Below are 27,793 nucleotides of genomic sequence, written 5' to 3'. Positions count from 1 at the left end.
AGTTTGCCCGGGAAGTATTTGGGGTCGAATGAGACCACATGCATGGCTATTCAGTGTTGTTTTGGTTTACAAATAATTTGGTCATTAATGCTCATAACTTGCCTGCCAGCAAAAGAGAATACTGTTGCACTGAGTCTGTTCAAACAACTTCAACAGCACCTGGCCAAGTCATACTCGGCTAACCAAGTAATTTTTGTGACAAAAAAAACAAGATTTCAATGTGATAAACGTGTCATTCATCTCTATGATGGTCATGTGATCATTCAAGGTATTATTTCGTGCGAAATCACCTCGTGGCTTTTAGTCATGACTTATTGAGTCGTTGAGGGTTGGCTGTAAAGAAGTCCGTTACCCTTTAAGACTACTTTGTAACTACCAGAGCCATAAATTTCTCAGGTGAGAGAAAAAGTCGACTTGTTTTAGTTGCTAGATTGTTATGTAGAACGCTTTTAGCACTTCCGCTTATAGTAAAATTTATCGTAAATAGACAAACTGTCAGAATAAAACACGGACTACGTCCTATCGGCTCGTTATGAATCAAGGATCGGGGTTAAAATGCCACGGCCTCCGTATCGTAAGCATTCACTGATAGAAATTGATGAAGTGAAGAGCGAATTAGCGACCTTTTCACGAGGACCAACGTTACTCGTCTTACTCATTAAAATTCGGATTCGATGTTTTGTAAGGTTATTTTCTCGACGAGTTGCCATCAGAAATTGGAAACATAACTTTCATCAGCGTAGAATGAAACCGTATGGAAACCTTGTGGGCTGTATGAAGATCCATGAAGAACCGAAATAAGTGAAATTCGATTATCCCATGGTCCACTGAGCCGTGGCGCCAGCATCAAGTTTAAGTAAATGCAGCAAGGTCAGAAAACAGCGCCATAACAACATTGTAGTTGAAGCAAATTCTCATCGAAGTTTTAGGACTAAAATGGAGGCTGAAACAAAGGGGAAAACAATAACACGTATCTACCGAACATAGGAAATAAAGAGTGAGTCGTGCGTGGGAAAAAGTGCAGTGGTCGCGTGATTCTTCGTTCGCACTCGCTGAGTCAAATTACCCACGCTTGCTTACGTACGATAGAGGTTAAGAAAAACTTTAGACAAGTCATAAGGCGATAAAAGTAGATCTTAGAAGGATGTCAGCGAAGTAATTTCAGTTCGCTTTAAGGTTATAAGGCTTATTGACGTCAACTTATCATCTTCTTGAATTTATTTGTTATACAAATGCCTTCTTTTGTATAACAAAGCAACTAGTTTTCCAGTTGGAGCTAGTAATCGTTATTTTCGTTTTGGCTTATACTTGTAATCAAAACTGACAGGAAATAAAAACTTTTTTCTGGATTTCTTAGTGAAATTTCTTTTTCCATAATTCTAATTAAAAAAATGATGTGGCAATGATCGAATTGGTTTTTGTCGCTTTCTACTGTCATGTTGTGTCGGGTTACCATCACCGGCGTGGAGGTTTGATTGCAAAAGTGTATTGTCACATGACCATTCACATAATCTAAGATTCAAGTTACTCAAGGAATTCATTAAATGGCACAGTGGCGTGACCATTAAGGATAAAAGTAATTGAATTAAGTCGAAGTTTAAGCTTCAATCTTTCATTTTTAGTGCTCAGTGACTGGGTTCTTAACTCAAGTTATCTTGCCGAACTATCTGGCAACATTAAGGTAAGGGGAAAGTCTTTTAAAGGCGAAAATGTTTTCCCCTCAGAGTTTAGGGAGAGTTGTTAGCTTGCATTTTAATGACAATTCATTTAGATGTAAGTTCAATTCGACCCCGTGTCGCCTGTGTTTCTATCGAAAGTTTGGCATGTGCTATTACAGCAGACCGTTGAAAGTGTTCTGGTTTCGGTTTAAAGGACTTTTAAGTCCGACAATCGCATAGAACTCCTCATGAGAACAGACCAGATGAAATGAACCTAATTATAAACACGAGAAAACGAGCAACTCCGGTCTTTCCTCCACATAAATGTGCTTGTATTATTTATTGTTGTTTCCAATGAATAGGTTTACGGTTTACTAGACGAAAACATTGCAAACATGCGATGTTTCATCTATTGTTTGAAAGGACGTTGCCTTTGAAATTCAATCAAGAATATTCTTCCGTTCCAACGAGCGCTAGCGTCTTATCAGATTTCAAATGGTTGTTGCCTTCATCCGCTCGTCTTAAGTGTTCTTCGCTTGTCTTAATGTTATTTGGTTCACGCTAAGCTTTAAGCTTGTGTGAAATTTAGCCTTAAAATCCAATTTTCCTGTATGACATTCGGGACTAATTAATAAAGGGATCTCGACCGCCTTCAAAGTGAGTTATGGCAGCAGTTTCGAAGGTCTGAAATATCAGACACGTGCAGAAAGAATTACCGCCGACTGGAAATTTCAAAATCCTCATATTTTTCGGGTGAGAGGCCCGAGGACTTAGGGTTTTGATTATAAATTGTCTTTAAGTACATGTACATACTTTCAAAGCGCTCTCTCTTTTTTTTTTTTTTTTTTTATAATAAGTTGCCTATTTGCTGTTGTGGACGGTGAATACTGACTGCTTTATTTGATAGTAAATGCTGGATGGCACGCGGCCTCCCCTGATATGTCGCGGTTTTTACGCTCGATATTCAGTCTTGTCTTGAATTCTGGTGTCTTGTATATTTTACGAAGTGATTGTGAAAAGAAAAAGAAGAAAAGATGCTTAAATAAATACACGACTTCCAATGGGCTTCGAAAAGCATTGATTTGCAAGGAGACCGAGACTAATAATATGGTCACATGACTATTTAATGCTATTTTCGTCAAGTGAATCAGTCTCATTCGGGTATGTTTTGATATGACAATCATCTGTGATAGTCATGTGATCATGTATGTATTATTCCGTGCGAAATCACCTCGTGGTTTCTTAGTCATGACTCATCGAGTCGCTGAGGATCGGAATTAAAGAAGTCCTTTACCCTTTAAGACTACTATGTTTACATCTATTTATCAAAATAACATTAAAAAAAACCAAACGAGAATACTGTAAGAGTAATTCAAAATGAAAGATCGCCTGTGTTTTTTTCAGGTCCTGCGCTTATCATAGTTCCCTTAAAGGAAGTTCGCCACATTCTGTCAGATTAGCGTGCACATCTACAACATTAACGCCCATATTATCGAGTCGGTGATCATCTGCATAAATCTTTTGATGTAAAAGGTATGTCGTCTTTTTAGTAGTTAAATCATTCTGGAAATGTGGCATAATAATGGCCTAAATGCAGATCCCTGAGGAAATTTCTCGGAAACCCTCTCCAAGGGTCTCTCAATTGTGCTTCGTTTGACCCTATTAGATGGAGTCCATAAAGGTTGAGTTAAGGAGTTTTATGCTACTTTTGTGAAACCATAAGCCTTACGTTTAGCTAAATGAGAGGGGAATGTAGGCAATCAAATGCCCTGCTCATGTTTTTGGAAAGCACATCAACAAATTTACCTTCATCTGTGTGACACTAAAGCCATTTCACACTTATTCCTTTTTATAGATGCTATTGATTCATCAAAGAAGTTATTATCGAGCCATATTTTTAACTGATAGTTGATAGTAGATCTGTATCCAGTCCAGAGTTGGCTGAAAGTAACGATTAGATATAGTGAAAGGAGAAGTGATACAGTGCTTTAATGTCAATTATTTGTACCACAGTCATGTGATCATTTCTTTGTGTTATGTTTTACACTTGCCGTTAGCACTAACCGTTAGCCTTCGAAAGTATCTGGGGTCGATTCTGACCACATGCATGGCTATTAAGTGTTATTTTGGTTGACAAATAACTTGGTCATTACTGCTCATAACGTCCTGCCTGAAAAGAGAGTGCTGGTGCTCTAGGTCTGTTCAAACAACTTCAGCAGAGCCTGGCTATGTCATATACGGCTAGCCAAGGAGTTTTTGTGACAAGAAATACTAGATTTTAAAGCTCAAATGTCTCCCATACTTAGCGCCTCCGTTCGAACTCAGTCTGAAAAAGTGTTAACCAAAAAGATAAAAGCCAGTGTGACAAACAAGTCAATCATCTGTGTGAAGGTCATCATTCAATGTACTATTCCGTGCGAAATCACTTCGTGGCTTTAAGTCGTGACTCATCAAGTCGACGAGGATCGGGATTAAAGAAGTGCTTTACCCTTAAAGACTACTTTGTAACTGCCAGTACATTAGATTTCTCAGGTGACAGAAAAAGTCGTATAGTTTTAGAGGCTAGATTGTTATGTAGGACGTGTTAATCACTTCCGCTTATAGTAAACATTTATCCTTAGACAAAATGTCAGAATGAAACATGGAGTGCATCCTATCAGCTTGGTATAAAACACTGATTAGATTTTAAGTACGGTTTACGTATTACAAGCCCTCATTGTTAGACATTGATGACGAGAAGAACGACTTGGCGAGGTTTTCCCAAGGACTAAGACTACTCTCATTCGATAAAATTCGGAGCCGATGTTTTACGAGGTTATTGTTCTCGACGTAGTGCCATCATAAATCTGAACATAACTTCGATAGGCGGAGAGTGAAACAGAATGAAAACAGAGCGGGCTGTATGAAAATCCGTGAAGAACCAAAATAAGTGAAATTTGATTATCCATATGTATTCATCGAGCCGTGACTGCAGCATCAGCAAGGTCAAGTCAGTTTCATGACTGCAGTAAAGGCTGAAAAAAAGGGAAAACGTATCCATCGCTTTTTTACTGCCTAGAATTAAACATCTAAGCAAGGCTTAAAACAAGCGAGTTAGTGTCCCTGTCAAAACAATTACATTTTTTGTCTTCCTTTCTGCGTAGGATGGGTGCTTCTTGTTAGCCTCTGAAAGTATTTGGGGTCGCATGTGACCACATGAATGGTCATTCAGTTTCATTTTGGTTTACAAATAATTTAGTCATTACTGCTCGTAACTTCCTGCCTGAAAAGAGATTACTGTTGCTATAAGTCTGTTCAAGCAACTTCAGCAGAGCCTGGCCATGTCATATACGGCTAGCCTGCTTTTGTGACAAAACATAAAGATTTCAAAGCTCACAAGTCTTTCATGCTTACCTTCAAAGTTTGCACACAGTCTAAAAACATTTATAACAAAAATGATAAATGCTAATGTAATAAGTCTTAATCATCTGTGTTATGGTCATGTGAACATTCAACGTATTATTCCGTGCGAAATCACCTCCTGGCCTCTAGTCATGACTCATCGAGTCGCCGAGGATCGCAATTAAAGAGGTCCTTTACCCTTTTATGACGTTTTTGTAACTGTCAGTGCAGTAGATTTCTCAGGTGAGAGAAAAAGTCTGGATTGTTAGGTAGAATTGATATGTAGAAGGCGTTTAGCACTTCGGGTTATGGTAAAATTTGTCGTGAAATTCGGAGTCGATGTTTAATAAGATTATTTTCAAGACGAGTTGCCATCAGAAATGAGAAACATAACTTTTTATTGGCCTAGAATGAAACAGTATGGAAACCTTGCGGGCTGTAGGAAAAGCCACGAAGAACCGGAATAAGTGAAATTCTATTATCTCAAGGATCCACTGAGCCGTGAAAATGAAGCAAGGTCAGAAAACAGCACTATAACAACGTTGTGAGGGAAGTAAATTCTGATCGAGTTTTAGGACTGAAATAGAGGCTGAGATAAAGAGGAAAAAGTACTAATTGCTTTTTTACTGCCAAGAGCAAAACATCTTAGTAAGGCGTAGAACAAGTGAGATAGAGTCATTGTCATAACAATTAGATGCTGTGTCTTCTTGTCTGCGTGGGTGCTGTTGATGATGTTTATGATAATAAGAATAATGATAAATTGTGATAAATGTAATAAATGACTGTGAATATATGAAGTGCACTTAGGTTTAAGAAATGAATATGGAAGCGATCATCGCTTAAGTAGTCTTCATTACCGCGAGGATTGCTTTCATATATATTTCTTAGATTGCAATGCTCATTGATGATTTTCATATATGTACAGTCATTGATTCATCACTTCACAGACGAATCAAAATAATAACCAGCTCCCAGTCGGTTTGTTTGCTTAGTTGGTAGGGCATTGCACCGGTATCGCATAGGTTAATGGCTTCAAATCCTGTACAGGCTTGAGTTTTTTTTTTCTAGGACTTATTTTCTCTACCGCTCAAGTAATGCCCATTACTGCGAGGATCGCTTTCATTTTTAAAAGTGATAAAAATAGTAGCACTTATGTCTCTTTATCAAAACAACATTAGAAAATGTGACAAGATTATATGGATTACGAAAACCCTGTCGTCCGATCAACGTAGACCTATTCTAAAGCATGCAGGGAACTGATCAGGTAACATACGGGACATCCTGATCTGTGTCACGCAACATATTTTCAATATTGTCACAAAAAACACGGAGTGGGAACACCATAGGATAAATTAAAAATAAAAAATCGAATGTCTTTTTCAGGTCCTATACGTATCATAGTTCCCTTTAGGAAAGTTCACCACATACTGTCATCTTGCACATCTACTAAATTTCCGCCCATATTATAGAGTTGTTAATCATCTGCATGAATCTTGTAATATAAAAAGGGTCGTCTTCGTTTCATTAGTTAAATTATTCTGGAAATAAAAAAACTAGTTTCCAGATGGGATTTGAACCCACGACCCTCCCTGATCTAGTCAGATGCTCTAACCACTGAGCTACAGGAGACTCTATGGTGAGCAATGGTCAATTAGTGGGTATTGACTGGAACCGCATCACGCGGCTACACAGCCAAACATCAGCTAACGGCATCACGCTGTCACATTAAAGCATCACATGCATTAAAGCATCACATGCAGCCAACCAGCCCCCAAAGTGAGCATGCAAAGAGAATCCGACTAGATCACGGAGGGTCTTGGGTTCAAACAGGATCTCACAACCGCCGTGTGCTCAGTTTGACCTTATTCGCTGCAGTCCATAAAGGTTGAGCTAAGGAGTTTTATACTACTTTTGTGAAACCATAAGCCTTTAGTTTAGCTAAATGAGAGGATGACGTACGTAATCTAATGCCCTACTCAGTGACACTAAAGCTGTCTCACACTTGTTCCTTTTTATAAATGCTATTAATTCAAATAAAAAGTTATTGTTGAACAATTTTCTAAGCTTATAGTTGATGGTAGATCTGCTGCCAATTCAGAGTTGGTTGAAAGTAGCGATTAGATATAGTGAAGAGAGATGACACTGTGGTGAACTAGTGCCTGGATATACTATGCAGAATTGAATAAGGATGAGCTGGGATTAAACTGAAAGCCAATGACCCTGTGATTCCAAGAAACAGAATTGAGCTTCTGGTAATTAAAAGGGTTTGGGTAACTGGTGGATTAGTATTGAGGATGATGAAATTAAACAACTGATATCCCCTTTGCTTTAGCTTTATTCACCTTGCTATAGATGTATCATTTAAAACTGCTGTGATGAAAACATTTCATGGTTGTTATAAAGATATTGCATCACCGGTTGCTAAGTTCTGCTATCCTCGAACAAAAACCGAACCAGTTTCATTTTTGGCGGAGCAAAACAACTCGCGAGAACATCGAGGCTATAATATGTTGAGGCTAACAAATTTATAAACTCTTTGAGAGGAGATATGCCTTTAAAACTGGGACGTATTTAAAAGTTATATTTCGTCTTCTTTGTTGGATTAGGTGCATTTCATTATTTAAATTCATAAAAGAAAAATTGAAGAAGAGTTTGTACATCTTCTTATCGAACGCTTCTTTTTAGGTATGGAAGAATTCCGAAAAAGTGTTTATCTTCTAACCAGAGATGAAACGAGGACATTGACCCTATCAGAATTTGCAGGATTGAGAAAAGGAGAACGGTACAAGCGTGGTGTGACATTTCATCGAGACATGACAGATGTTCATGTGAGAGGCTTGCTTGAAAGTTTGTTCTACCCTATCTTATCAAATAAACGGTGAGCGCATGAAGTACTTCATACAGTAAATAATATAATGATAACCCTTCTTCAAAACCAATTGTACCCCTTAGTAGATCGTAAATACAGTGCGCATAATTCTTATGGCTTTGATTCATAAAGAACGGAAGTGCGAAGTTTGAAGAATCAGTTCTGTGAAAATGTTTTTCTCATTATTATTCAGGTTTTCTTGCGCATCACGAGAAGGACAGACCAGTGATCAATTCAACTTTCATGGTATTCACCGTGTTTGGGATGGACGAACGATTAAAAGAAACATAAAAGGCCAATCGGCATTGTATGTAATCATGGAGGACGAGGTACACAATATATAGAAAACGATCATATAAAAGCACAGTTTTGAAGCTTATTACCTTCGATACTTTCGGAATAAGTCACCCTTCGTTTCGTTACTATCTGTATGCCACTCTGAGCTAAGCAATTCGTAAAATGTGGGAAAATAGTGGTTTTCTTAATCAAGACTAAGTAGTAGTTTCCAACTAGTAAATGACACAGAACAGAATTTTAACGAATTGTGTGACAAAATAAAGGGTCCTTTTTTACTGCCAGCAATTTTCAAATATTTATGAAAAGTTAGATCACATGCCTGGATGCTCATATAAATGCATGTCTGAAAGCCAAAATGAACTGCATTTGAATAAAAAGTAATAAATTTTTTACAATTTTTTCATATTTCAAAATCAGCTTGTATTAAACCTGGTGTCATCTGAAGGAGGACCTCCTTCATCAATACAAGGTACACAAGAACGAATCGTTTTCGTGTATTTTTATCTCTTCAATCTTTGATTGTTATTGAAACCCTAGTTTCAAACCTGAAGCTTTCATGTAAAGTATTAATTAATTTTCTATCTAGGTCATTCGCCATCCACCAGCTTCTGCCACAACTTTAAAAATGGCAAGACTGTAAGTGATATTTTAAATGATAGAGCACGCATTAAACCTACCATTCTTTTTTTTTCACATACTTTCAATGAATAATTCTCCTTGTAAATAGGCAGAATTACAGTATCCTCATGTAGTGCAGAGACGTCATTTATATCAGTTACACTAGTGCTCATTGTTGCCGGTCTCTTAAAATCAGAACTTGAATTGCAAGATCCATAACTGCACCGGGTTACATGGGTCCCATTAATTTCTGTGATCCAAGAAGCAGAATTTAACCACAATTTTCCCTGTTTGTTGAAGGTGTCATTAACCCAAACACCACAATCCGTGACAACAGTGACATCTATGAACATAGAAAATGCAAAAGGTAAGTTCATTTTTTGAAGTTGTATTTTCTCTGGCGCCATGGAAGGTATGAGGACCCACTGATTTTCTTCTCGTCTAATACAAAAATTGAAATTGAGAAATTGTAATCTATGATCATGTTTTTCTTCGACACACGGTACCGTAAAATAATGTTTCCACCCAACAATTCACAAAAAGCGAACTCAATTATTTACTAAATTTACGTCTACAACCTATGGTTGACGCCTGAATTGAGCATTTTGAAGCTTTTTCATACTTGATGATGTCATAAAGCAGCATTTAGGAGAGAAAAATCCCTACACCCATCTAAAAATATGATACCGCCGAAAGCTGACTCTTCGCTCTAAGCGACCTATTGTCTTGTTTACCATGCAGTAATGACAAAGAACAGACGAAATCACTTAAAGTCAGAATGGATATAAGTTTTTTTATACATGTTTATCCAAAATATTTCGTATTATCCATTTAGAGAGTGTTACTATTAATATTACTTGAAGTGTAGTCATTTTAAATTGGAAAATGTAAACTTTCGTTTTATGACAGCGTGTGCGTCGTTAACTAATATATTTTTAAGGAGGCTCGAAAAGGTTCTCCACAAGTAACGGCAAGTGCTAAATAATGAAAGATATCAGAACTCTTAAACTTAGCATTAGAGTATTGTTTTGACATCTGTATAAAACTGTTTTAGTACATTTTTAAGGGTGTTCGTCAGGCTTTACCTGTTGCCACGGCAATCGAACAGCGGTGCTAAAAGACCCTCTAAAACTCGGTTTTTGAAAGATATCTCAAAAACCAAGTCAGTGACCTACTTTTTTTTTCAAATTTCTTAAACATCATCACATTCTCTATTTGTACACTTGATATAAAAAATCTGTCTGGTAGAACTTGAGTTATTTGGGAAAATGCCGTTACAAGATGTTAAAAAAATTTACATCAAATAAATTTTTTTTTAATTCTCTTCACAAACGTTCAATGATTAATACTATTTGTACACAAAAAATCAGGGTAGGGCACCGGACTAATTTTCGAGATATTAGCTCACCAACCTAGCAAGCTTTATTTCCGGTTTTTGCAATTTTAGCTCACACTTTAATATCCGGTCACGCGTTTTAAACGATACCGCAGACTCAACGGCTTATTTTCGTGAGGACGAGTCCGCCCTCAGCGAGGAAAAAGCGTTCGTCCTGAAGATGGATTTACTATTGGTTTCGGATTTTACACATTCCTGAAAAATGAGTCATCATTTGAAGCCCAGACTGCCTACCGTTACGACCGTTGGAAATGTAAGAGTATTCCGGAGAGAATTCTCTTGCAGAATTCGATATATGGTGACAAGTTGATTTTGCAGTTGGCGCCAATGCCAGTAATCCATTGAAGCCGTTTATGTTGAAGTTTCTCGTTCTGAGATTGTGATGTAACATGCAAAAACAAGCATCTGCCAGCTTCCGCACCAAGTTTGTCGAACCGGATGAAGCTTTCCATCCAACGTCTGGATGGTATCTTATCTGTGATCCAAGAAGATGGCTTGATCGAAGGCCTCATTCGGCGATCCACATTTACCATGATTGACCGATAAAATTGTGCATGTGCAGTTTGAAGTGGAGGAGTGAGAAGAATTTGTAGTGAAAAGAATTTGCTTTGACGCCTCCCAGATTGTGCTGAGCGTCAAACTTAGCGGAAAACAGGGTTTCATATACATCAGTAATTTGTTGGTCACAGATTTCGCGAATTTCCATAATTTTCGAGGCACTAGAGGTACGAACAAGCCTTGGCTTCATTTTTCTTTTTCTCTCTTTGCCACAGTCATAACCGTGAACTTTTATTATTCCGTTTTAAATGGTGTGGAATCTGGTGACTAGTAGTCTAGACCGCAATATTATTAACCTGCGGTGTGCGTTCGGCACATGCGCAGAGACAGTTAAAAAACATGTGCTCGAGTGCATGAGAGAACCGCCATGTCGAAACTTGTACTCGCTATGTACTCGTTGCGTTGTTTTACTAAGCGTGGCCGCCCCGTTTTATTCTGTCACTGTTAGAAGTTTCTGACTAAGTATTCGTTGATTAAAGTCGATTAATTCAGTCTTGTGGTTTACACAAATGGTAAACCAAACAAATTTTGCAACCCTTCTCTAATAAATGCGAGTTTGCATTTTCCAAGTTGTAATTTACAGTTTATCGAGGGAAATATCAGCAATCTTTCTCACAAGTTTAAGATAAATATTATATTTAACTTTACCGTATGTGTTTGGATTAGAATTAAAGTCTCATCTACATTTTTTCGATCTCATGTTTACTTGAAAAATATGTTAATTTTAAAGGCAACATTTACACTTCTCCATTTCCGTTCATAAAACTGTCAATGTTTACAATCCCGGATCCAACAATGCTTTTATTTTCGTTTTCATCTTCCAGTGAGTTGTTAAGGAAAGCTCTCGGTAATTTCATTTAGGAATCAAATTCAATGCCAAACAAATCTTATCACTCAGAGGTATTCGCTTAAATTTTTCGCAAAACAAAGACTTATCGAGCGACTTTGTTGATGCGGTGTCGACTTCACTCTCCTCCTTTAGATCAATTTTTTTTACCACTTTCGGCAAGAGTCTTGCCATCCAAGGATTTTCCTACCCACTTTCCAGAAGTAAACTTTCCACTTTCGCTGGAAACACTAAAAGAGAATAGTCCATTTTACAGTTGTGTGCTTGGTTGCCAAGCCTTTTAACGGGAGTGAGGCTAGGGGTGACCTTGCTATGATTCAAACCTTGCTGCCTTTCAAATGTAAATAACTTTGTTATCATGCTAACAAGATACAGGTCTCTATCACGACAAGGTCACCTTCAGCCTCACTCCAAATCAAAGGCTTGGCAACTAAGTTCACAACTGTAAAATGGACTATTTTGAAACGCTCATCGTGCCCATGTCTGTTTGTTTGCGTGTATCTTGGAATCCATTCTCCGCGCGGTCAAAAAACCTTTCGAGCCCTCTTAAGGTCCTTATTCCTGAGTTGATAACGTCAAGTATTAATAAAGTCGCCAGGAATAAAATAATTTACCGAAAAATGTTAAAAAAATCCTTATAGACGAGAAGACTCTACAGAACTGTTTTCATTCTTGTCTACTGCTAGAAGGTCACAATGTAACGCTGTTTACCTTAATTATCAATCGTGCGTCTCGCAACCATGCACAGCTTGTTCAGGAAACTCTAAGTCAATATTTTACTTTTGAAATGTAATCTTTGTATTATTTTTGGATCGATAAAACGAGGAAGTATCATCAAAAAACGAACTCAATTATTTACGAAATTTACGTCTATAACCTACCACCTGTAGTTGACACCTGAATTGAGTACTTTGAAGCTTTTCATGCTTCATGCTTAAAAATCTCCACATGAAGCAATCATGTAATAATTACTTTAGAATGAAATGTTACAATTAGTCACAGATTGTCTCTTTTTGTTTCACTTGCTCTAACTCTTTGAAACTTAATTGTTTTCTTGAAAATTCAGTGGAAACGACACAATGGGAACATTATATGAACAGTTATAAACCTGGATGGATTGTAAGTGAATTCTGCTATTATTTCTACGTTGTTATTATACTGGTAGTCTATCAAAGATAATCATCGAGCACTCGCGTTACCCTCCGTGTAACCTAAGCTCATTTCAAATATAATGCAGTGGTCCTTGTCAACAAGTTACCTTCTCCACATGATACTCTTGGTTGGAAAAGGGTGGTCCTGGGTAAATTTCAGCAGATATCATTGGTTGGAGTGAAAAAAATTAAATTGGGTATAAGTAGACCGCTCCTTTGGTTGCGTGAGCCCATTCTTTATTTTTGTATGCAAGACCATAGAACCTGGAATGATATTCTCCAGAGTACAAAAACATTTTAGATCTTAAATCAGAAATAGTCAGAAATCGACTCGGTCCCAGCTTTTTGTTACGAAAATCAACGTGTTCCTTCAAACAAAATTTGCAAATATTCGCCGAAATCGCCATTATGACTTTCAATGGTCAAGTCTGTCTTCCTTTTCAGTGTCTGCTTTGGTTTAATTTAAGGAAGTGCCCTTCTTGTTTTTTATTGTTGTTGATTCAAGCACTAAAATATTTTCGTTTTTCTCTGTTTATATCTAGGATGATAACCTGAACGTGCCCAACTCACCAGGTAATTCTGCTTTTCATATAGGAGACTTCGTAAATGTCAAAGTTAGGTATGCCATGTCGATAACCTTTTGCCTTAATGCGATGCTTGTTAACACAGGGTTTCTCTTAGGAACTCTAGTCGTTGGAGAATAATGTGAAGTAGTGGACGGAAATTATTCACGTCACAGAAAAAGTAGCTCGGGCTATCGAAATTGAGTCGAAGAGTTGTCTGAGTTGTCTTTGATGACTAATGAACACCAGTTAGTCTACTAAAAAATCAAACAATAGACATAGTGCTCATTTTCTTACGGTACTTCAATTCATTTGAAGACATGGCTTTTGAGAATATCGTCGATCCCTTGGACTTTGAAGAGCAAGCCAGAACAGTTAAAATGATCTCAAGGACCCCACAGTTGACCAATGGTAATCAAGAACAAAGTGAGGTAAATTTTAAAATCAAATAAGGCATTCTTTTAAGCTTAGTATTTGGTACAAAGGTATGATTAAATAAAATTATGTGAATGCGAAAAGATCTGTGCCTTATTTAGATTCATTCAGATAAATTTAATCTAGATTAGGTTAATGCGCCCAATTACTTTCTTACTTTGGACAAAACCTCGCTCATACAATTTCAAAATTGTCCCATGTACTCTTTAACTCGTTTTGATTTTTAATGAAATAAACATCCAGCATCTTTGACACAGTTGAAGCTTCTTTCTTTTTTACCAGCTACAAAACCAGCTTCCTTCAACCTCCACTGATGCCTTTCAAAGCGATGACAGTGCTTTCAGTTCGTCAGAAGGTGGGCCAGTGAAGCTTGACTATCCGCTTTTTAACATAAATTGAAAATGTGACATATATGTTAAAGTTCCAGACTGTTTTTGTCATCAGTTAGTTGGCAATTTTCGTGTTACACGTTTAGGGGATCCTTTCCTAAACCTTAAAACCCTCAAAGTCGTCTTCCATATACTTGTAATTTTTTTGTACAAAGTTTTTTGAATGGAGTTCAGATAATTATTTGTGCCGCAAAATTCCACATGGGGCAAATTTGGATTGGCTTTTTGGACGATACAGCAAACCGAGTTACAATGAATAATTTTGATTATTTGATTTAGAAATCGTTTCTCAGAATGGAATGTCCCGCGTCCAAGGAACAACGCAAGGGGGTGGAGTGACAAAAACAAGCAGGAAGCGTATTAAGGTATATTAACTTCAATTAGTTATATCATTGCTCCTTGAGAAACAATCGATTTCGTCAATCTTATCAATCCAAGAATTTTTAGTAATACTTCTGTTAAATGCTTATTATTCGTTTCGCTGAGTAGTCAGGGTATCAGCTTGATATATATATTTTTTTTATGGTTAAACTTTGGTCGATAAATTACGAGTTCAAAATTTGCTTTAAGTTAATTTTAAGTTCTTGTTGACACAGTTGCACGGGCGTCTATAATTGCTCAAAGTAAACATATCTGCGTTTTTCTCCAATTCATTGTAGTTGATGGGGAAAGATCTTTCACCAAACTACATTAGAGATTCTTCCGGACAATCTGACAGCGGTAATTCGTCTGAAGGTGAGTTTAGTAAAGTAAATAGTATCCATGATTAGACCGGTTAAGCTTGCTTTTCGTAATTACAGGAAAAATGAAAGCTAACAACTAAGATTAACGAAGTTAACTGAATAAACATTTCCGTAAGAAACTGAGCTAGGACAGGAAATCGAAATTCGGAGTAGACTCGTTATTGACTGCTTATTTGAAAAAAAAGACTCGTGTAAAGGCTTTGGCTTGGAAAGATTTATCGTGTGGTTCAGCGTAAGAGACAAATTAAATTATTACTTTTATGTGATGCTATTCTGTAGAATATGATTATGGAAGAGTAAATTTGCACGGAGTAGATCCACTGGATTGTGATAATCCAGGAAAAAGCGTGCTCGATTACGGGTGAGGATGTTTTGGTTTGAGCCATGAAGCTGTAAGAATATGAACATCAGGTAAAGTGAGCAATATGAAAAGGACTAGCATCCCATCTTGTACCCAATCTTCTTCTAAAGTAGCATTTCGAAATAGTAAAACGCGTCACAAGTAGATTGGACATGTTCTTACCAATGGACAATTAATGGACCAATCGATGTAAACCCCTGCACCCTCGGGGCCGGGAGATAGCGGGACATTTAGACTGGTGCTTAGTGCTACTTCCCCGCACCCTGGATGGCACGCAAAAGCCGTCAAAGTCCACGATAACCACATCCCTTTCACCGGCGGCCCTTTCGCCTGTGAAAATTCCCCTTATATGCCCCGTTATGTCCCGGCCCCGAGGAAGCGGGGCTCTGCAGTGACTAACCATGGTGTTATTATATTTTGGGATAAAACTTGCTTTGTGTCTTTACGTCGTCTCAGATTTTAAATGTTTAGATTCCTTCCTTTAACTTTTTTTACAGCGAGTACGTGTCAAGCTGAAACTCTCAACCGACCAAAATCTTTACGCGTACAAGAAGCGAGAATGAAACCCAGCGAGGGGACTTTGCAGGTAGAGTCAGATTCAATATTTGTACCTTGCTCTTTTTTGTTTATCAAACTTGCAATGAGCGGCACCGTTTAGGACTTGAAGAGCCCCTCTCTGTTTCTTATAAAATATATCGGAGGGCGACGAAGAAGCACCTGCTTTATAATTTCTTTTGCTTTTGCCCCAAATTTATCCAAGGATTAATCCGCTGAATTTCTTCGCATATTTCTGGGATAACCCGACCCTCGAAATGATCAGAAATTGTTTAAATTCGCGTTAAATCAGTTTCTGAAATTTATCCAAGAAAATATAGCAAAATCTCAGGATCTGCCATCTTGCCGCAACACATATCAGGAAGCGTGATTCGTTTACTAAGAGTGTAAAAAAATATCTCACGAGTGGGAGCAGCGAACGGAAGAAATATTGTTCAATTCAAGAAGAGAAATTTCTTATCTCTAAGCGGCCATACATTGTTCTGTTTATTTTAGGAACACCAGTAATATACCAAACCATTTAACTCCAAGTTGCGAAAGGCCCGATTCATTGTGCAACCATAAATACGGTGATCTTTTTACGTGTGAAAAAAATATGCGTGGATGACACGAATTTTTCTTTTTGCGTTTTCTGGTTGATAGTTTTATTTAGAATTTGAAATAATCGACCTTAGCGCCTACTAAACTTTCAGCAACCATTTTTTTACACATTGAAAGTACGATTTGGCGCCAAAAACTGAGTTTCTCCATTTTAACTATTGAACGCGCGGCCAAAACTGACATGTTGCATAAATGTGACATAGCCAACTGTGAAGACAAATCGGGAACTATGGCGGATAGAGACATTGACGCTGACATTTTGCAAGCGAAGGATTTAATTGCGAGTGTCTCATAGGTGTTATTTATTTCGCGCTCTTGAGATGTACTCATACATACTTCTTGTGTTTCCACATGACTAAATTTTCGCATAGTTGCTATCTAATAAGCAAAGAAACACTTCAAAATCTGCGTATAAAGTAAACGAACACAACAAAACAAACAAACTTGCAAAAGGTAGGTATATGAACATTTGAAGCGTATTCTCCCTCCTTTTCCTCTAGGGTGGAGGAATCTTTCGTGCAGAAATAGATGAAGAACTTCCTCCTTCAATGGCAACAGGTTGGGCATATTTTGGCAATAATTACGAGAAAGTTAGGGTAACGAGGGATGGTCTGGCCATGCTTGGAGAGGAAATTCCTCGTAAGTGTCTTCCTTTTTTGTCTGATTATGCCGTGTAAAGTGAAATGACCTTCAACTGCGAAGATTGATTATTTTTCAGCCTTTATTATACTAGTGGTGTTGCCGGAGGGTTGAAATTCTTGCCGACGTATTCTATTATTTACCTCGTACCATTAATTTGTATGAAATAGGTGGTGACGCACCAGGACCTGTTACAGTTACTTTTACCACACTGAACGGTGATTATGTGGCAAAGGCGATATACACTTACAAAAAATTTGAAAATTCAACAACCGAGCAGATTTCGCGCGTTAAACGCTCTCTGGATAAGGTGGAAGAGTCTGTAAAGCGTCTCAGGAGTGTGACTGACTCATGGTACGAAAGTGACGAATCAGCAAGGGAAAATTATCCCGAGTCAGGTAAAATTAGTCATTTTGTTTCATGCAATAGCTATCTCCAAAATTTTATTACAAGAAATAATTGGATAGAGAGGTTCGCAAACTCAAATAAACCTGGAATCGTCAGGATAAGGCCAAAGCTTTTTTCATTTTTTAAATTTATTTCTTTTCGGAAGTGCTTGAAAATCATGGCTACTTAATTTCTTAACCAGGAGTTCCTGTCGCGATTCCCTGAATTGGCAAAGTGATCTGTTGGCAGTTTGAGAAAAACGTAATCATGATTAACCGATGTATTTTGATATAGAAAGAAATATGTTTCGTAACAGAAAGTTACACTCTCTTCACTGTCTCTTTTTTTAAGACTTAAATTAATGACTAATGAACAAACTATTAAAATAAAGGTAACAATTTTAATTCACCCTTTAACGGCTACCAGTCTCTTTTTATCGGGAATGTAAGATTTGACAGGTATACATATAAAGTCAATCGCCATTGGAAGTGCCTACTCCAGGTTAACCTTTTCAAGTGAAGGGTTCATATTTTCATTACTGTTCAATAAAATTATGAGAATGCTGTCGTAGTAAGTATATAGATGTCCATTATTTCAACTTTTGTCATTATTGAGAGCTTGAAATTTTGCAATATAACCGGAAAGCTATATTGTTTAGTTCTGTGATAGGAAACCTTGGTCGTGACAAACTGTATCATGGTGCCTTGATTCTTTGCTAACATGTTTTTGACGACCGTGTCACTTTTTTAGTGGTAACAGAAGCGGTGAAGGATCAATTAGTAGAGGAGGGTTATTTTGGAGATGTAGAAACATCTGATACAGAAGAAGCTTCAGAAGATGAAGACTCTGATCTCTTGGGTGAATTCAAAAGTAAGTTTCTGCATAAGCAAATTGTAGAATAAAGGTAGAGGATGATTTCAATTAATTGCGGCTAAGTTATCCAGAATGCAGGGGCTTTCCTTTTTCCCCTTGCGCGGACCGGGTTTGGGGGAACGTGATTTTGGTTTCTTCTTTGAGTTTGAATTCCAAGAGCTGTATTTTTGAAGTTTCTTCACAAATCAAGACACTGGACTTTTAGTTTTAATTGTACGGAGGAGAAAGGAATTTCAATTTGACTCTCTGCCTTCTTTTCTGTTTTTCTTTTTCTATAGGTCAGAGGCCTTCAATGGGTGAGTCGTTGCATACAGCACTTAAAAAATTGATATCGTTGAGATCGCTAACGTGCTCTTACTAAGTAAAAGCAGAAAACCACGTTGTTACGAAAACTTACTACTTAATAGCTGAATCTTAAGGGTCCTAGTTTACCAAAGGCCTTAAAATCTTCGAGCATAAATAAAAAACACAAATCCCTGATGTAACCCTCGATATTGAGTGTCCCAAAAACGTTTGTGGCTAGAACTATGTCATCTCACGACAATTTTTGTCACTTTTAGTATAAAATGTTTCACTTCTTTTATGACGCTGTAAGAAAGATTCGTAAGAAAACGTGAAACGCAATAAATCCCCGCTTTTCATCGAGTATTTTGTTATCTCAACATTTACGCTATCATTAATCTTTAATCTTTTGCAACTTATTTTTTCCATAGAACTTCGAGAGCTAGGAGTGAAGTCTTTTTGGGTAAAAGCCCGCTCAATTTGTTTCAGTTTGCCCTACATTTCTCCTGACGTACCAAGACTCATATTGGGTTTTGCTCGCGAAACTACAGAATATGAAAGAATTATCCAGGTTCATCAGAATTTAGGAGAATTACTGTGGAAATTGTCCCCCACAAAACGTAGAACTATTCAAGTCTGTTTAGAGGTCGTGCACCCATTCCAAAAGATACATGCTGTTTCTGAGAGATTACAGATAAAAAGAATAAACTTAGTAAAGTGGGAGTCAGACCGTAAGCCTCAGGATATAGTCAATGTTGCTCCTGGAGCCGATGCCGAAGAACAATGCTTAACATCGCCGATCATTTTACTTCATCGGAAAGCTGAACAAGTGCTTGAAAGCTCACGGGGGGTGTTCTGCGTAGATTCACCTTTTGTTTGTGACAGGTTAAAGGAAAAAGAGAAAGCACACGTAATGTTCAAACGGTTAAGCGAAAGATATTCTGTGAGAAGAATAAAAACTATGTTGTCTGATATTAATGCCGAAGAACGATCCTTGAAATCATTGAACAGTCGGCTTAACAGGAGAGTCATTGCTCCTGTGTATCAGTTTCCATGGCACTTGTACACTTCATCGTCCGGATTGAGTTATGCTATTGAGATGTTGGCTTCAGCCCCGCCCTATGAAGACCTCTCACAAATGCTCCAGAAATTGGAAACTGTGGAACTGGACGAAACTGTCTTTTCATTCATGAAGAGGTTTGTTAAGTTACAGTCATCTCTCTCAACCATTGTTACAAACCCGGTTACATCCGCACAGGTTTCTTACATTCTCTATACATCTGAATCTGCTCAAGTTCCTTTCGGCCTGTTTCACCGACAAGCGTCGCATCTTTCTCTGCGGAGCAACGAGGAAGAAAATGCAAGTCAGTCAATTCTTTCCATGATCGAGAAATTTGCTCTACCTACCTTCTGTAAAAAGGAAATGGATTTTGTCATCCATCTAAACCATTCATCGTCTGAAGGTGTTTTCCATCCAACTCAAAGGAGAATTAAATGGCTTAACTTCATTAGCGTATCCGAAAATAGACTTCGCAAACAGCTTGAATTGGCACTTGACTCCAAGCGCCTTGAGTTCTCCTGGTTCGCGAGTTTATCAGATGAAGAAGGTTTCCTCTGCCCTGCTTGCTGTCAAGAAAACTCAGTCAGCTTTGTTTGCGCTCAGGTTCAAGGTTACAATCAAGGAGAATGCGTGCACCTCTGGTTTGAGTTTGAGCATAGCGACAGCAGTTGCATAAAAAATGTCACTGCTAAGACCTGCAAAGATCCAACCGAGGACTGCGCCAGCTGGACTGGCTCAGAAAATCGGGTGAGTGTATTTAAATAGCTATTTTATATTTCATCATCATCATCATCATCATCATCATCATCATCATCATCATCATCTTTAATTTGCCTTATTTTAACGATAAAAATATTTAATTACAGCGATAACAGTGATAACAGTTAGAAGGCGAGGAGACCCAAGAAGCCACCAGGCTTATGGGAGAGCCACCTCACTTACAACAATAAATCAAGTAAAGAAAAAGTGCTGCGAATGTGCGGCTTAGCCGATTCAGTGATTATTTAAGTAAGAACTCTTGCAATTTCGTTTTAAAGCTGAGAAAGTTTGACGAACGAGTGACTGAAATGAGGAGAGAGTTCCAAATTTTAGGACCTTGGTAGAGAATTGTAAAAATTGCTTGAAATTTGTACGGCACAAATGCGTTCGATATTTGCTGGCTGTTCTGGTACCATAGTTGTGAATTTGGCTAGTTCTTACAAAAAGATCGAGAAGCAATGGAGGCAATAAGTTTTTTTTGAAATAAAACATAAATTTGGCGATTTCAAACGAATTGACTCGGAAAATATATAAAATTCCTAGTTTGGAGAATAAAGGAGCAGAATGGGGTCGATGGTCTGAGTTGGTGATAGCCCGCACAGCTCGCGTTTGCAAATAATAAATTCTATTTAAGTTAGATACGTATCAGATACAATGAAATATATGAAGTTCATATATTTTGAACTGCGGTATTAGATACGTATGATGCACGATCCTCGCAGTAGATAGCGCTATTTAAGCAATAGCGAAAATAAGACCTGAAAAAAATCAGGCCTGTACGGGATTCGAACCGCTGACTTCTGCGATACTAGTGCAGCGCTCTACCAATTTAGCTAACAAGCCAACTGGGAGCAGGCCGTTAAGTTGATTCGTAATAAACCCGTGAAAGTGATAAATCAGATACAATGAAATATATGAAGTTCATATATTTTGAACTGCGGTATTAGATACGTATGATGCACGATCCTCGCAGTAGATAGCGCTATTTAAGCAATAGCGAAAATCAGACCTGAAAAAAAAAAAAAAAATCAGGCCTGTACGGGATTCGAACCACTGACCTCTGCGATACTAGTGTAGCGCTCTACCAATTGAGCTAACAAGCCAATTGGTACAGGCCTGATTTTTTTCAGCCAATTGGTACAGGCCTGATTTTTTTCAGGTCTGGTTTTCGCTATTGCTTAAATAGATGGGAATGATTTTAGCGATTTTAAGTTTGTCCGGGAAAATGTCTTTTAGTAAAGATAGATTGATGATATCTGCCAAAGGAGCAGAAATAAGGTGAAATGAATAATTAATGACATGCAATGGGATACTGTCATAGCCAGGAGCTTTCTTTGAAGCGAACATGCTACAAATACTCTCCAGTTCACTAGTTGTGGTGGGCTTTAAGTTAATGTAGGGATGTTTGTTGTAACCGAGATAAGAACGAAAAGAAGGATTCACACTGGGTCTAGATCTAGCTAGGTTGGGACCAATGTTTGTAAAGTATTTGCAGAATCTGTCAGCGATCTCCAATGGATCCGTTAATGTTCTGCCTTCAGATTTAAATGATGAGGGAAGAGATGACTTACTTTTACGCTTGTTGATAACCTCGTTTAACAATTTCCAAGTTGTTTTGAGGTCATTTCTGGCATTCTCAAATTTGGAGTCATAGTATCTTTTTTTGGGCAATGCGAATGAGATGGGTGAGTTTGTTTTTGTAGGCTTTACATTTCGTTTCAGAAGATGTGGAGGGCTATGTGACGAGCTTTTCGTAGAGTTTGTCCTTCTTGTTAACTGATTTCAGAAGTCCAGGGCTAAGCCATGTGGAAAAGAACGTGTTCACCCGTTTACCTTTGAGAACCTTTATAGGAATTAGAAAACAGGCATTGTAGACTCTGGGGTATTCTTCAACAACATTATTATAGGCCTCATGGGGATCTTCCATGTTGCGAAATGAGGACCATTTTATGTTTAAAAGATTCTCGTTGAATTTCTGCAAACTATCGCTATTGAATGTGCACATCATAATTTTCCTTTCTGTGCCGCGCGTTAGGGTTGCGTCGTTAATATATACAAAAACCGGTAAGTGGTCAGATAAATCATTTAGTACAATGCCATTTAAAACATTATGTGCAAGGTTGTTGGTGAATATGTCGTCAATTAGTGTCGCAGAGTACGAGGTGAGGCGCGTTGGATTGGAGATGAGAGGAAGAAAGGCGTGTGAAAATAAGCTGTCAATAAATTCCTGTGTTGAAGCATGATGATTGTATTGTGGAAGGTCTACGTTAAAGTCTCCCATCACATAACAATGTTAATTGTCTTTAGAAATTAGGGAGAGAATATTGTTGAATTTTTCGATAAACATAGCAGTGTTTTGATTTGGTGGTCTGTGCACGCAACCGACAATAATGTTCTTACCGTGGGGAACCATAATTTCCAAGAAAAGTGATTCAATTACATCTGGATCTGAAAATTTGCAGTTCCTGTTATACAAGCGTCACTTTCTTTTGGATGTTGTGATATCATGCTTGCCACAACGCCAACGACAATATAAAAAATGATTAACATGCTGTAAGTGAATTCTTGAATTCACAAACATATTCCTCGAACGTAAGTTGTAAGTATCCTGAATAAATTTCTTTTTTTTTGCGATTAAGATCCCACCGCTGACTGATGGCAGAAACAGTGGGACTCACTCGGCGTTTGTGAAAGGTATGAAAGTTTTTTTTTCAAATTCCTTTTTTCGCTAATATTTTCTCAGTGGATTAGCTTGGATACGAATTGTTTCATACACATACTCGTACACTTTGATGATGTATGTATGAAAATATATGACGAGCACTTCAGGGGTTTAAGATAGTGTAATTCTATCGATGATAAAATAACGGATTAGATCGAGGATTTGCTCATATTATTGGTGGGTTGGCCATTGTGGGTAGCCTGCAGCTAATGCAGCTTGGGTTAACGAAAAACTATATATGAAAGAAAACCCATTAAGACGAGGAAATGGGGATGAACATTTCTATGCAAGCAGCCTAACCACTTGTTTACTCTATGTGTTGCCCCATTGGTTTTGAAATGCTTGCTTCTTTTACTTAGTTCATAAAATGTAAAGCATTCTAATGCTTTGGTACTTGGCACCTGCTCACATGTATCCATTTTTATTTATTAGAGTGTATCGAGGTTTCCCTTCTTAGTGGCATTCTGAAATCGCAAGTGCAAAATGATATGGAGTTAAACCAAGCTTCTTTGAAACAGCTGGGCCTGAACACAAAGGTAATTACTCGTCTCTTGGCAAGGAAAGCCAAAGCATCCGACAAAAAGAGGATTGTCAACGGCTGAGAAACATTGTGCCTACTGAAAATACTGGTGAGTTAGCTTTGTTTACGTGCATGGTTTTTATTATTATTATTATTATTATTATTATTGTTATTATTATTATTATTTTATTCTATACATATTTAACACTTATTTCTAAGGTTATTGCCGATCTAGGGAATTGTTAAGTTGCTGACTCCGAAAATATGCTAGTTTATGAATTATTACTTGCATTATGCATAAGTAGATATGTCAAAAGATACCATAACCTCGTAGCCCCCAGTTCAATTTAATTCTCCCTCTCTTTTATGTCTGAACATACCGATTTTCGAGGCATCCCTTGAGATTAGCGAAGTTTTCTCACAATAAATCTGTACGGCACATTTTGCGATGGTATAATCTACAAATTGTTCGCATATTTCGGAATTAACATAGATCCCATCTTAACACTCGACCTTGAAGACAACCCCACATCTGAGTACTATATCTATTTTGGTGAACATAAAACTATCCTGGGCATCGCAATGACAGGACATAAACACCTAAGAAAGCTTAAGTTTACAACACCCTTTAAACACGAAGGCGCGCTCTAAAAGGAGAGGTGCCTTAGGTACCTCTGGACCATTTGTCAATCAACCGTCGTGTGATGTAGAACCCTAAGAGTCAAGTCAGCTTGAGCTATAGCCAATCCAAAGCAGTGAACAGCAGGCGCATTCCTCAAAATTGTTTTATGTTTTCATCACAATACAAGAATTCTTGAGATTTATGTTTCCTTTCTCCCATGGAAACTGTCTTTATTTGTGGCGGTAAATTTGAAATCGAAGTAGGTGGTTCGCACGTTACATCATTGCCATCATGCTGGTGGAAGTAAACAATAGATATCTCATTAGCTCCTTTTGTTCGTCTACCAGGCACCTAAGGGACCTCTCCTTTTATAGCGCGCTTTCGTGTTTAACGTTCAGTGTGACACGCCCTCGATTTTTTAATTTACTCAGCTAATAATATTGTTTACTGACATCATTTTTAATGATATTTTTGACACTTCATTAGATGCAGAATTGTGGCAAAAATACCTAGAGGTTGGCTTTAAGAGGATGGGATTCGTTGCTTTAATGATCATTTAAAGAAACATTGCGTAACTGTAGGTAGTCTCCACAACTCATTATATGAAACCAAATGTCTTGCGATAGCTTACTCTCTTTAAGGAAAATCATATCTTAAGGTAAATGTTGATTTCCTTCTATAATATTTTTCTGCTGAGGAGCTGTCCTGATGGTTCCTTACAAACACGCTTCATGTTTTATTTTTTCAACTTGCATGAAGACTCTCTGACCCAAGAACAGCGCTTCTGCATATACGCTTAAGGGTCAATCGTAAATTAACTTTCTTTCTCGTTTTGAAGGACGGCTTTTTGTACAATATACCTGCTCGAAGTAAATTTCTTCTGGTTACTAAGTGCGTCGATTTCGTAACTTTTAGTTACTGGGCAACTATATATGCCGTCTTTCTCACTGAGATTTTGATACCTTTTTAAACAGTAAACAGAGCATAAGTGCCGACGTGCCCGTGATAATGGCACAAACTAACATTAAAACGCCCAAAAAATCATGGCTTTTGCTATGGTCGATGAAAAAGGTAATGACAGAACGATCTGATAGTCTTAATGACGCTTTAAAAGTGTAGAATGTAGTGGTATTTTAGCAATTTTCGCCATTCTTTGGCTGATTTTAATCTCTTTGGTGTTTGCTCTTGTAGAAAACGATTTTTGTACGGTTCTTTTGTTGTGAAAGGCATTTATCCGTCCTGGGCTACAAATGACTTAAATTTTTTATTGTCATCCAATGACAATGTTAACAGTTGGATAAACATTGCGTTAATCACGGTCTAACTATCGTTCTTGATTCCTTTTTATCGAGAAGAGGACTCAGTCTCAAAATGGAAAGCAGTTTGACGTTTTTACTACCAGTATTACTTAGTAGAAAAATATTACTGTTATTATCCTTTGTTTAATTACTTATGCTATTAGAATTAGAACTATATTAATAGTATCATACAACTGTAAATACACCATATAATATATTTCGCCCTCTATTTGTCTATGTTTTTATCAATAAACGATACATGAACTATCCACTCAGCTCTCGTAATCTTAAATACCACGGGTTTTTTTTTTGAAAAAACTGAGAAACAGAGAAACTAAGCGTATAAAAAGGTATTTCTTTTTCAACTCGACGTGGTTTTGTTAAGAGAAGAAATTTGACATTGATGGAAGAAAATCGACGCACAAGGCCTCTTACACAACCCGTATAATACTCTGGATTGTTCTGGGGAGTCCCAAAACAACTGAATCACAGAATATAAATAATGAGCTTTCTCAGAGACTGAAAGCAAAGAACTGTTGCAGATGGATTATCAACTAATTTTGTCGATATCAATAAAGGAGTCCCACAGGGGACTGTCCAGGGACCAATCCTGTTCGCTATTATGGTTAACGATTTCACGGCCGCGTATCCAAGTAAAAGATCTTCTTTTAAAGTATGTTGATGACATCACGCTAAGTGTTTTTGTTAGGTCCAGTGACTCTGATTCGTCCTTGGACGAAGTCCAAAACATCCAAAGTTGGGCTGCTGAAAACCGAATGACCTTAAAAGTTAAAAAAAAAAACACGAGAAATGATGGTTCGTGGGAGACCATTAAACCACTCCCTGAACCATTGAAAGGAAGGAAGAACTCACACTATTTGGTTTAACATTCCATGAGAATCTATGGTCAGAATGAACTCCTGGGATTGGCTGAACCAGTACCAGGTCGCTTAAGGGGCATGTTATTTCGCGCGGCCTCAATATTTGTTTATGTCTTATGAACTTAATGCAGTAAATGGCTTGAACCCGGGGGTAACATGTGAAGGTGTAGTCTGATCATCCAGGTGAGTGTAGTCCTGAGAAAGACTGTCGTCGGTGGTAGTGACTGACGTTTCGACAACCTGTGCGGAAGTCATCATCAGAGTCAAGTGAATGATTGTTGTCAATAGAATGTTCTTATTCCAGTTCGTGTGAAATGATCGGTTGGTTTTGCCGTGATGTTGTTGGCTGTAAGACTCAATTGACGTAAGTCGGTCGTGATTGGTCTGTTTCGATCTGTCGGTAAAGTTAGGTCATTCTTTTTCGGTCGTTTGTGATGTTTATGTCGTGAATGAGTCGTTTGTATGGGGCGGGTAGTTGTTGACATCTGTTTAGGGGAGTCTGTTCTAAGTTAGTAAACCAGCTTTCCAGAGTCAGTCGTTGAAAATAGTCAGTGCTGTAGGTTAGGCATTGCGCAGAGTCCCAGTCAATGTTGTGGTTGGTAAGTCGATGGTGTTCAGCAATGTGATTGCTGACATCACCTTTCCTCGTAGCCCATCTGTGTTCAGTCAGTCGTGTTGTGAGGTTTCTGCCAGTCTCACCGATGTAGGAGGCTTGGCAGTCGGAACAATTGATCTTATAAATCGTTCCCTGTCTGTTCCTCGGTTCGTCTTTGTCTTTAACGTTGGTTAGTAACTGACGTAGTGTGGTGATGGGCTTGTGGGCGACGCGGATATTGAAGGGTAGTAAGATGCGTGAGATGTTTTCAGACATGCCTTTTATGTACGGTACGGTTGCTGTAGTCGTAGGGGTTGCAGTGTCGTTTGTTTCGGTAGTGGTAGTGGGTCGGTGAGTGTTTCGTCGAATGAAGTCGTTGTTACATATGGTGAACGATCCTCGCAGTAGATAGCGCTATTTAAGCAATAGCGAAAATCAGACCTGAAAAAGATCAGGCCTGTACGGGATTCGAACCACTGACCTCTGCGATACTAGTGCAGCGCTCTACCAATTGAGCTAACAAGCCAACTGGGAGCAGGCCGTTAAGTTGATTCGTAATAATATCTGATTTATCACTTTCACGGGTTTATTACGAATCAACTTAACGGCCTGCTCCCAGTTGGCTTGTTAGCTAAATTGGTAGAGCGCTGCACTAGTATCGCAGAGGTCAGTGGTTCGAATCCCGTACAGGCCTGATTTTTTTTTCAGGTCTGATTTTTGCTATTGCTTAAATA

At 38.0% G+C, this 27,793-nt stretch overlaps 2 protein-coding genes across 3 annotated transcripts in view; one reads left to right on the top strand and one right to left on the bottom strand.

The window, feature by feature from the left end:
- Positions 1 to 226: 226 nt before the first annotated feature.
- On the top strand, positions 227 to 25,873 carry LOC111340176 (uncharacterized). Of its 2 annotated transcripts, XM_022946972.2 has the most exons (23): positions 227 to 396; positions 1,623 to 1,681; positions 3,063 to 3,191; positions 7,725 to 7,917; positions 8,102 to 8,237; positions 8,623 to 8,674; positions 8,792 to 8,841; positions 9,124 to 9,190; positions 12,691 to 12,743; positions 13,318 to 13,348; positions 13,657 to 13,769; positions 14,056 to 14,128; positions 14,442 to 14,527; positions 14,822 to 14,897; positions 15,764 to 15,852; positions 16,922 to 17,060; positions 17,231 to 17,458; positions 18,198 to 18,317; positions 18,599 to 18,616; positions 19,034 to 20,409; positions 23,061 to 23,115; positions 23,576 to 23,772; positions 24,772 to 25,873. In XM_022946972.2, exons 4-22 carry the CDS (start codon positions 7,727 to 7,729, stop codon positions 23,743 to 23,745), a joined length of 3,123 nt encoding a protein of 1,040 aa, XP_022802707.1. In that variant the 5' UTR covers positions 227 to 396; positions 1,623 to 1,681; positions 3,063 to 3,191; positions 7,725 to 7,726; the 3' UTR covers positions 23,746 to 23,772; positions 24,772 to 25,873. The 2 variants fall into 2 exon arrangements, with proteins under 2 accessions (XP_022802707.1, XP_022802706.1); XM_022946971.2 differs by lacking the exon at positions 1,623 to 1,681.
- A 1,758-nt stretch (positions 25,874 to 27,631) lies between these two features.
- The window catches only part of LOC148734678 (uncharacterized), a 915-nt gene continuing 753 nt past the window's right edge, over positions 27,632 to 27,793 (bottom strand). Inside the window, exon 2 of the mRNA XM_088752812.1 lies at positions 27,632 to 27,793. This exon is cut by the window's right edge and continues 610 nt beyond it. The gene's annotated coding sequence lies outside the window, so the exon portion shown is untranslated.

This window comes from Stylophora pistillata, chromosome 3 (genome assembly GCF_964205215.1).
Source record: "Stylophora pistillata chromosome 3, jaStyPist1.2, whole genome shotgun sequence".
In the NCBI taxonomy this organism is placed as follows: Eukaryota; Metazoa; Cnidaria; class Anthozoa; order Scleractinia; family Pocilloporidae; genus Stylophora; species Stylophora pistillata.
This window is presented reverse-complemented; position numbering and strand designations above follow the sequence as displayed.

What these genes read in the sequence shown, in the direction of transcription:
- LOC111340176 (XM_022946971.2), top strand. Translation starts at nt 7,727, where the DNA reads ATGGAAGAATTCCGAAAAAGTGTTTATCTTCTAACCAGAGATGAAACG. An exon ending in GTAATCAAGAACAAAGTGAG is followed by an intron (nt 13,770 to 14,055) that starts GTAAATTTTAAA and finishes CTTTTTTACCAG; the next exon opens with CTACAAAACCAGCTTCCTTC. An exon ending in GGAAAATTATCCCGAGTCAG is followed by an intron (nt 17,459 to 18,197) that starts GTAAAATTAGTC and finishes TCACTTTTTTAG; the next exon opens with TGGTAACAGAAGCGGTGAAG.